General features: G+C 38.8%; 1 protein-coding gene across 2 annotated transcripts; it reads right to left on the reverse strand.

The window, feature by feature from the left end:
• Positions 1 to 68: 68 nt before the first annotated feature.
• Positions 69 to 7,859, reverse strand: cipcb (CLOCK-interacting pacemaker b). 2 transcript variants are annotated; one of them, XM_044049481.1, is made up of 4 exons: positions 7,584 to 7,859; positions 6,415 to 6,594; positions 6,157 to 6,326; positions 69 to 5,218 (listed from the first exon to the last, which is right to left on the reverse strand). In XM_044049481.1, the coding sequence occupies exons 2-4, from the start codon at positions 6,521 to 6,523 to the stop codon at positions 4,391 to 4,393; spliced, it is 1,107 nt and encodes a 368-aa protein (XP_043905416.1). In that variant the 5' UTR covers positions 6,524 to 6,594; positions 7,584 to 7,859; the 3' UTR covers positions 69 to 4,390. The 2 variants fall into 2 exon arrangements, with proteins under 2 accessions (XP_043905416.1, XP_043905414.1); XM_044049479.1 differs by having other exon boundaries at positions 69 to 5,221; positions 7,584 to 7,858.
• Positions 7,860 to 9,526: the final 1,667 nt, after the last annotated feature.

Consider the following 9,526-nt stretch of genomic DNA (forward strand, 5'->3'; position numbering starts at 1 on the left):
CTTAACAAAGTAACCTAATGTTACCTGAACTTGGATGATCAGAGAATGTTAAAATAAGACATGCAAGGTTTCTTTCTTATGACATTTATTACACAAGCAATGTCTGTGCGGACAAATGTACAAAAATTGCCACAGAGCATGTTACATCAATCCCATTTCCAATCATAATTTATTCATTATTCATTATTATCTTGTATCCTCAGGTTTTAAAAACACGAGACAGATGTTTTAGTAAATCCTCCAAAGTCTCAAGTCCCATGATGATTATAACAAGGTTCTGCATTTCCACTTTTCGAGTAGAAAAAATAAAACTCACACTACATTCAGTCTGAATGTTTATCTCTAGTTAATGAATACATCATATTTTTCGAACACAATTTACTCGTTGAACATACAGGCCAATGCGTTCGATCAATGCTGCTGGTGCACAACTAAAAAAACAACAAAAAAGATTATTTAAATTTAAGGACGGAGAGCTGCCAACATTTAGATGAATGACCCAAAATCCAGTGTCTCTATAAGCACAAACGGTCTTTACACTTTGTTTACGAACTGAACAATTAACAAACAATAAAATGATCATGGCGTCATGACAGCAACAACAATACATGACACGACATGAACATATACAGTTTAAACGCTGCATCAGAGACTTGTGGTTTGATTGAAGTCAATCGATCACATGAACATGATTAAAAAAAGAATAACCACAGCAGTGCTAGACCATGTAAACAAAACCCAACTAACAAATTAGTTAACGCCGTTAACGCTGATGGCAGCATAAAAGAAGAGATAAGCATTGTTGTAGCCAAAACTTCCTTAACCTATTTTGAGATTTTAGGACCATTACTTATTCCACTGGCAGAAAATCCATACAATAACAGAAAACTTTGATTTCAGCAGAGGGGCCATTCAACCTATTCCAAGATTTTAAAGACTCAGCATTGAATCGCTAAGTAAGCACTATATTAACAGAAGAATAGAACATATGCTCATCTGTTGAGGGACTGGTCTGCAAGAGTCAAAATTAATGAATTGTCTAAGTATAGGTTAAATGGTTAAATTGTTTGGTATGCTGTGATTCCAAGATTTGGACACATTTGTTTCCAGCCAAGGCAAAAGACCAATATAGTATCAGCATTATTCCTGCAGGTGTCATGGCCTTTTTAAGGTTCAATAAGGCCTACATTAAAAATATATGGTTTTTAAACTAATGCGTGTCACCACATACAGTGATGAGTGAAAGATAATGCAGAGAGGTTATGTTGCCATTCCATACATCAAAACTATTCACAATGAGCTACAGCTTTTAAAAACATTTATTTAAGAGCTGACAGAGAAACATATTGGTTAAGGTTGTCAATTATTCCTGGAGTGTGTTTCAAAAAATGCAACATATACACACAAACAAAAAAAACATTTAGGCTCCTTGATAAATGAAGTATAGTTCTATAGAGCCACTGATTAAACTACACGTTTATCATGTTTTATATCCTGATGTAGGAAAAACATTTACACTGTCACTGCGACATGACCTCTTTTTTTATTGCTGAATACAGTTGGAGACCAAACTCTCTAGCTATATTGAACTATACTCATTTAACTGTGAGAAATTATGAACAGATAACAGATTCCAATATCTTAGAGAAGAAACAAACAACGCATAGTGCTCTGAATAAGCAATACTACTCACGTACTACACTTGACGGCAGTTTGCTACAATCAAAGGCAATCCCCAGAAAACAGCGATGTGATCTTAAGAAAGCTTAACCATAAGCTCTACAGAGAAACTCTGCATTGAGATCAATCATAAACTTCAAAGCTTGCAGCAGATTTAATGGTCATAGAACAACACTTCTGGAAATGTTTCAACCTCGAAAAAACTGTGCAATACGTCTGGGGCTTCTTTTTTGCCAACAGTGGAACTGGTGCAATAAAAAAAAAACATGAGATGACTTTAAACCTCTTCAGTGCAACCTCAAACTATCAAGCAGAAAGGCTGGGTGTTGAGCACAAAAGGTTTTCCAGTGACCCTGAACACAAAAACATACCTGCCATGACAGCATTACAAAAAAAATGAAACATACAAATTAATTAAAGATTGACAGTTTAGAAAACAAGAAACAAACATATTGACTGCTACCACTCCCTCTTAGCTGTTGCCCTGTCATTTAGCTCTCAAAAAACCAGTCCCTACAAACCATCCATGTACAATTCTGTAATTAATTTACAACACGAGCCATGAAAGATTCCCTTGCTTGAGATGTAACTCATAGGCCATTTTCAGAGCACCACATTATAAAAATCTACTACTTAAGAGACTATGAGACAACAGAAACCTGTTCTATTATACACAGCTAATGTGCTTACAATGATTCACAATGCAAAGTATTTTTGCAGTCTTCCTCAAATTATCTTCCATAGCTGCCATTTCATTCTTTCCAGAATCTGCTTTAGAGCTCCTGCTTACATCAGTGTAGTGCAAAAGCAAAGTTCTGTAATGCTATCTGGGTTTGTAGTATTAAGGCCATCATTTATAAGCATACAAAAACATGACATTAAGCACACATCTGTTTCTAATTTAGACAGGGCACGTTGGACATTTTGTCAAATAGAGAAATAAAAATTTCAGACACTAGAGATCTAAAGCTTCATAAAGAAACAGGACTTGGTGGTTGTCTTGGTGACACAGATATTTCATTAATTTCACATTAAATGACATCCATGCATATACAGATAAATAAGAGAAACCAATACAGTCATATGAAGGACATCATACACAAATCAACGTGGTTGAACTAGTAAGGAAGCACCATTAACACTGGGATGTTTATCTGGGAAGCAACTGTGGCTGATGGAAGCCTGTTTGTTCTGTATTGCTGCTGCCATCAACGTGATGGGAATGCTGAAGTTCAAACTGTCGACGGGCTGTGCTAAATCTTTCACAGCAGAATCTTAAGAGTCACTTGAGGCACGTGCTAGACTTCTGAATGATTGAGGATACGGACTGACAAGAGGCCCTGAACACATCCATTTCTTAAACCTGTCAGAAAGAGATTTTACATGGTTGGCAACTCCTGCTTCACATTATTTGGCTTACATAGGCAATTCCTGACTGTCAACTAGGTTCCTGTTAAGCAACACATCAATACTAGTGAGCCAGAGTGTGAAGGAATAGATCAATGATGCGTAATTGTCAGAACAATAGAAATGTGAACTTAATTCTGTTTTCAAACAACTGAACTTATGATTTTAGTTTTTAGATGAAAACATATTGTCATGTAGTGTTTAAGAAGTGCATTTGATATAAAAATTTGGTTATGCCTTAGATCCAAATCTCTTGGGTTTCCAAGTCTTGATTGCCAATGAGCTTAAGATTTCTGTGCAGCAGTTTCAGTCAAAGAGCTGTGGTCAGACTCAGCATTACAGAACTCTGTGCTGTGTCCGTACTGGACCCTAACACATCAAGTCAGTAGCTAGCAACACTTTGAACGTATCCGACATCAAAAAAGGTGTGTTTTTTCCATTAGGGGTTTTTTCCATCTGGTTTAATACGCATAAAAACAACTGAAACACAACATTTAATGATTTTAGCTAATAAGAGAAGACATTTAGAAATCAAGTGGCTAAAAATCTCTCCAGCTTCCACATTTCGCTGTACTGGAAAAAAATAGCAGAAACTGTGGAAACAGTGGGTGAGAGACAATTTGTGTGGTTTGAAAAAAAATCTATCAAAGTTGCAACAAAACATTTAACAGCTATTGGTGCTCTTTACTTACGTCATCAAGTTGTTATTGTGACCATTTGAGATGATATGGACTTTGGCGCCACCCACTGCTTATGTGAACCAATTCCTGAAGTTCGTTTCACAGCAGTTACATATTTTCTTTGAGTGAATCTTTGAAAATCCTGTCAAATTTGGCGATACATTTTAAAGCAAACCTGGGTACAGTTTTGCACTGTGTCCTTCACTGATTGCACAAGTCATGTCATAACTGGTTGTTTGGACAATTGACCCTCGGTGCATGAGGTGACTAGAGAAACAGACTTTTTTTTCACCTCCATGTTTTCTCTTCCCACAAGGACACCATCCCAGACTAACACCATCAGGTTCAGCAAAGTTAAGTTTGTCAGCAACTACTGAAAAAAAATAAAATATGAGGCCACAAACAGTCTTAATCTGCACCAATTTTTGTGGTTGGCTTGGAGCATCAAAGCCCTACAGCAGGCCACAGCCAAAATGTAGGCCACAGCACACCCTCTGTGGGTGTGTTTTGTGGAGCACATTACTTTCGTTCCATCTGCTTCTATACGCTCCAACCCCTCCCAAACCCTGGCCTTCCTGCTCTCATCTCAGTTTAAAGGTTTATTGTCTCGCACTGGCCCGGGTCTAATCTTCCTTTAAGCTGGCCTGAGCAGCTCTGTTCCTCTCTTTCTCTCTGACTTCCTTGTAAAGGTTTGCCTGCAGCTTACCACAGATACTAATGTCACCACTCTGAATAGCCTGAAGGAAAAGGTCTGTGTGTTCTTTCAGCTGGTCTAGGTCATTCTGGGTGCGTCGATTCTGTCTGAGAAGTTCCTTGGTTCGTAGCGTGATGTCCAGAAGGCCAGAGTTGCTCAGGATGTTGTAGGTGTTGCAGAAACGCTTCCTCCGTATGTCATCACCATAGTCACTGTGGTCAATTTCTCCTTGTGAAATTTTCTCCTGGTTGCTTTTTTGAGAAAAAGAAGGTGTCTCATTTTTGGAATCAGAGGTCTGTTTGATAGAAAAGGAAGTGTTAAACTCTGACTGACTGAGAGCTGATGAAGGCCTCTCACTGGCAGGACTACTGCTGCTACTGGTTTCTGTCATGGAGGAAGAGTGTCGACTCTTGAGTAGAGGAGACATGATGCTGGGAGCACTAGGACTGGTAATATTTAAGCCAGAGTCACTAACAGTACCACCCAGAGTTCTTGACTGTTTCACTCTGTGACTATGTTCACGGTGTTTAGAGGTCAAACTTCTACCCCTCTTTGACGCTGAAGAAGAGGAAGAGGTGGATGAAGATGAGGAAGAAGTTCCTCTGCTAGAGGACCAGTCTCCAGGATGTGGCGCAATCTTGGGGTAGGATTTCTGGACTGGACGATACTTCTTGAGTTGACTGTGCCTGTGGGTCGTCTCTTTGGGAGCGGGGGAAGCTTGACGAGAGACCACAGGTTGGACGAACACTACCTGGGGCTGCTGAAAGACAAACAGAAACAGTATTGAGAACTTTGTAATGCCATCACACACATTTCCCCGTGTTGCACTTGTGAAAGCACAAGTTATATTATAAGACAATCCTGACATTTTGTATTTGCACTTGAAAAAGAAAACGGTTACTAAAAATATTAATAACCAGCACTACTGCTTACATTACATTACATGTCATTTAGCAGACGCTTTTATCCAAAGCGACTTACAAAAGTGCATTTAAACATTTGGGTACAACTAAGAGCTAGAAGTAAGTAAGAGCTTCAAGTAGATCAAACTATGAAGTGCATAAAGTATGCTTCCATATGCATCACTGTTAAAACACAAATTTACATATTACAAAGTTATACAGCACTCTACAGTTCAGTGGTTCTGTCTAACCTGCTCATACGTAGAGGTTTTCACTGAAATTACTTTGGCCATCCAGTATCCCTAAATTAATTTCAACTGCCAATTAAAGGAGATCAGAAAAGCTCACTAATTTATGAGGACGGCAAGCACCAACATATAGTACATACATTCAAAACAGACCCCATCAGCATGTCTATCGGAATGTACAACAAGTATTACTTACGTATTGCACATAACATTGCTCTATTAAATAGTTATTGTCTAATTTTGCTTTTCCGATTTCACTCTTTTTAAGGCTGAATGTCAGCAATTTCTACTTTAATGTTTCTGCTCTTTCTCAGCTACTTTTCTCAATCCTATGAGAATGGTTAACCTCTCATTGATGACACATTTCCATGCAACTGTAACTGGATTGTGAAGATAAATATTTAAGTTCAACACTGACACAAAGGCCACCATTTTCACCTAAATCAAACCAATGCCTGATGTTTAAAGACTGAAAGCAGAAGCCCTGAGTGGAAACATTTTAAAATCTCAGGTATTACAGTAAGGGATATGGTTTTGTACTGCACCTGCTTCAGGAGGACATTGTTCATAATGATCATGGGAGACATGCTGGAGTAGGAGCCTCCAACCACAGCCAGCTGAGAGGGCTGAGGCCCTGAGCCATGCTGTCCAACAGGGTGGAGTGAGTCCTCCCTGTCTGTGGTGTTCATTGAACTCATATACTCTGAGCTTGCATCTATAGGCAAATAAATAGAGAAACCTTAGTTAATTTGATTGATACCGGAATGTAAGCACACTGCGTAGCAGCAAGATAAAGGTCAAACCTGAGAATCCAGAATCTCTCTCTGAATCGGCTCGAGAGTGTCCAGACTTCATAATGCGTGGTCTGTTTGCTGTCCTGGAGCGACTCTCTGCTTTCCTCTTGGTGCTCATCTTCTTTGCTTGTGTACTCAGTGTTGTTGGCTCGATATGATCTCACAAAAACTGCATCAGCACACCAAAGCCTAAATTTGAGAAAGAAAAATGGTTAAGCAGAAGCTCTTTTTTTCTCAATGACAACACACACATTAACATATACATTATAACACAACTTACGCTATTTATGCCATATCATAAAAATCTTTTTTAGATTTGTAAATATAAACAGACATGGCTTTTTTGTCCCCACTCTTTTTTTCATTTGTTTTGGACATTTTTATGCACATGAGCTGAATGCCTAGATTAATTTTCAATAAAAGATGCGGTCTTCCCCCATGTGTTCAAAATAAATCACTAGGACTGTTTGTTGGTGATTCAGACAGCATTAACAAGACACTAGTGTAAAATCTTAACAATTGTTCCCATTCATGATTACCATGATTCCTCAATCAACTTATTTTTTGTGAAGCTTTTCATAGTGATGCACAATTATATCATATACTGCACATTCCTTAGTGATACGTTGGGGTGACATTTAACAGTGTCATAAAAACACTGGACAGCATAGGGTAAATGTAATCCCAAAACATAAAGACATTTCTTCAAATGCAAAATACACCAATATGTTGCATGCATTGCACAAAGACACTTTAAGCTCTAACAGACGAACACTTTGAATGTTTTTCCTCAAATTAGTGAATGTCTCTGTGGTTGTTTGTTGTTTCTGTCCAAACCACAATTTACTGGTTTTCACTTTGACTCAATAACGAATTTCAGCCCTCTGTGATCTGACATTTATAATGATAACGAACAATATCGTCTAATTTCTATCATTATCGTCGTGAGAAGACCTTTCTAAACAACTATAGGGCTAAACAACTATATTGTTTAGCCCTACCCTTGCTAAACAATATAGTTAGCCATCTGATGCTAACTAAAAACAAGGGACGAGAAAGCAGACGAGGCGGACGTGCAGTTAGCTGTGTTACACTTTTACTACAGTGCTCACCACGGGCCTTCAACTGACAGAAATTAACGTCATATCAAGAACAAAAACAATAAAAACACAACCTACTTTGTCTGTGTTATTGTTCCGGTGACGCTTTCTCTGAAGCTGCGGGCTACGTGATTGTAGCCGTTCTGGTTACTCCGTGTTTTTCCTGTACGCCAATACAACGACTGTAGCTACTGCTGCTGCTCTACAGCCTCACTGACCACATCCTGTGGTTCCACGGTACTGTACACGAGACACGGAGCTCCTCCCCTGTCTGTTCGGTCACATGCGGAACACGACGGCAACAGGCGTCGACGTTCGCGCTTCAAATTTCATAGCACATAGTTTACAGACGGCTTTCACACACACACATACACCAATAATGTGTATTAACAACAACTGTACGGGACAGGGACCACACGTTGGTTTCAGTCACTTTACCATATTTGGCAGTTTAAGGGCGCGGCTTTGTCTGGATTGCCGGGCTGCTGAGCCCGCCCACCTGGTGGGTTTCCTGGCCTCTGATTGGCCGGCGCACGCAGCAGCTCAAAAACGTGACTTGTGCTGAAAGTGTGGCAAGTTGAGGACATTGTGTTCGGTCGTTGAGTGAGTAAGTTAAGTGTACAGTGAGCAACAGGGAATCCTGTGACGAGCGCTTCCAGGTGTATTACATAATAGACCAGTTTGTCCAAGAATTACTACGGCATGTTTGACTTTGCAAAGAACAACTTGTACTCACGTGCGCAGCTATGCTGTACTATGATGGGTCAAGTGTTTAGTGTTCTGTTTGTAAGTGTGCACATGCATGTTTAAGGAGATATATATATGAATCATTTATTGTTCACAGATGTGAACATTTTTGATTTTCTCTCAAAATACAATGTATTGACATGAAATTTAAAGATAAAACAAAAACACAAATGGCATATAATTTAGACCTTTGACTTAAAGACAATCATTTAAACTGTTAGTGAAAAAAATGCTGTGCAAGAAACTGCAACGTGATGACTGATAACATGAGTGATTTGATTGATTTTTTAATTATTGTGTAATGCATCAGAAATATGCCCAGCACAAAAACCCAGTAGTGGACCATAAAGTATCAATAATACTAAGCAAATAAAACCCCACATTTTCACCAAGCATCAGACACATAGGGAGACAATTTATTTTAAGTACATATTCAAGTATTAAACTTTATCATTTTCAGAAAACCAAAAAGATTCTGGATTTTGAACAGATTTCATACACACAACATATTTTAAGTCTCACGTGTCTCCAAAAGACAGCAAATGCAACACAAACCAATGGACAACAGTAACCTTGTGTGCTTGGTTAACAATGTGTTTACTTCAGAGCCTTCGGTCAGATAAAGTGAGGTCACATGTCAAATACCCGAACAGTACATGAGTGCAAATGTACCAACACAGAGGTTCCTTATGTGTCTGGAGTGTGATCTGAACTGTTCACACACTGTGATTCAACCTGAGTGGATTCAGTGTTCATCAAAAAAACATCAGTACAAAAACAAGACGTTAACACACACAGTCATAGAGATGGTGTCATCCCTGTCATTCCCTGTCTGAATTTGCACAATTAAAATATTTAGTGACACAACATTAATCACCGCAAAACTCACAGTATATATGAGTTCATGGAGAAGATGTGACAGACTGATGTGACAGAGGATGAATTCTAAGGATGGATAGAGACTATAATCCCTTTGTGTATCATCTGATAAGCTTGAAACACTCCACCCATTATCTCCACACCAGTTATTTCCCACTGTTCAACCCCACGTCTATTTTTATAACCTTAAACAAACACAGCTACATATTTGACATCAGAATTATCAGGGTTTTATTCAATAAAACAACAAGTTGAGATTAATTGTTTGTTTGTTTGTTTTTTGATATTTTCAACCAAAAGAAGAAAGCAAAGTCACAGAGAAGGTGGAAGGTGTGAGAGATGTGATCAGAGGTGATTCAGTCACAGATGTGCTGCTGTGCACGGCACCAAAGCCG

The sequence above is a fragment of the Solea senegalensis genome, linkage group LG17, assembly GCF_019176455.1.
Source record: "Solea senegalensis isolate Sse05_10M linkage group LG17, IFAPA_SoseM_1, whole genome shotgun sequence".
NCBI lineage: Eukaryota > Metazoa > Chordata > Actinopteri > Pleuronectiformes > Soleidae > Solea > Solea senegalensis.

Excerpts from the sequence above, each read along its gene's own strand:
- cipcb (XM_044049479.1), bottom strand. The coding sequence starts at position 6,523 with ATGAGCACCAAGAGGAAAGCAGAGAGTCGCTCCAGGACAGCAAACAGA. Across the intron at positions 6,327-6,414 it reads GAGAGATTCTGGATTCTCAG|ATGCAAGCTCAGAGTATATG; the intron begins GTTTGACCTTTA and ends ATTTGCCTATAG. Across the intron at positions 5,222-6,156 it reads ACAATGTCCTCCTGAAGCAG|CAGCCCCAGGTAGTGTTCGT; the intron begins GTGCAGTACAAA and ends TTTGTCTTTCAG.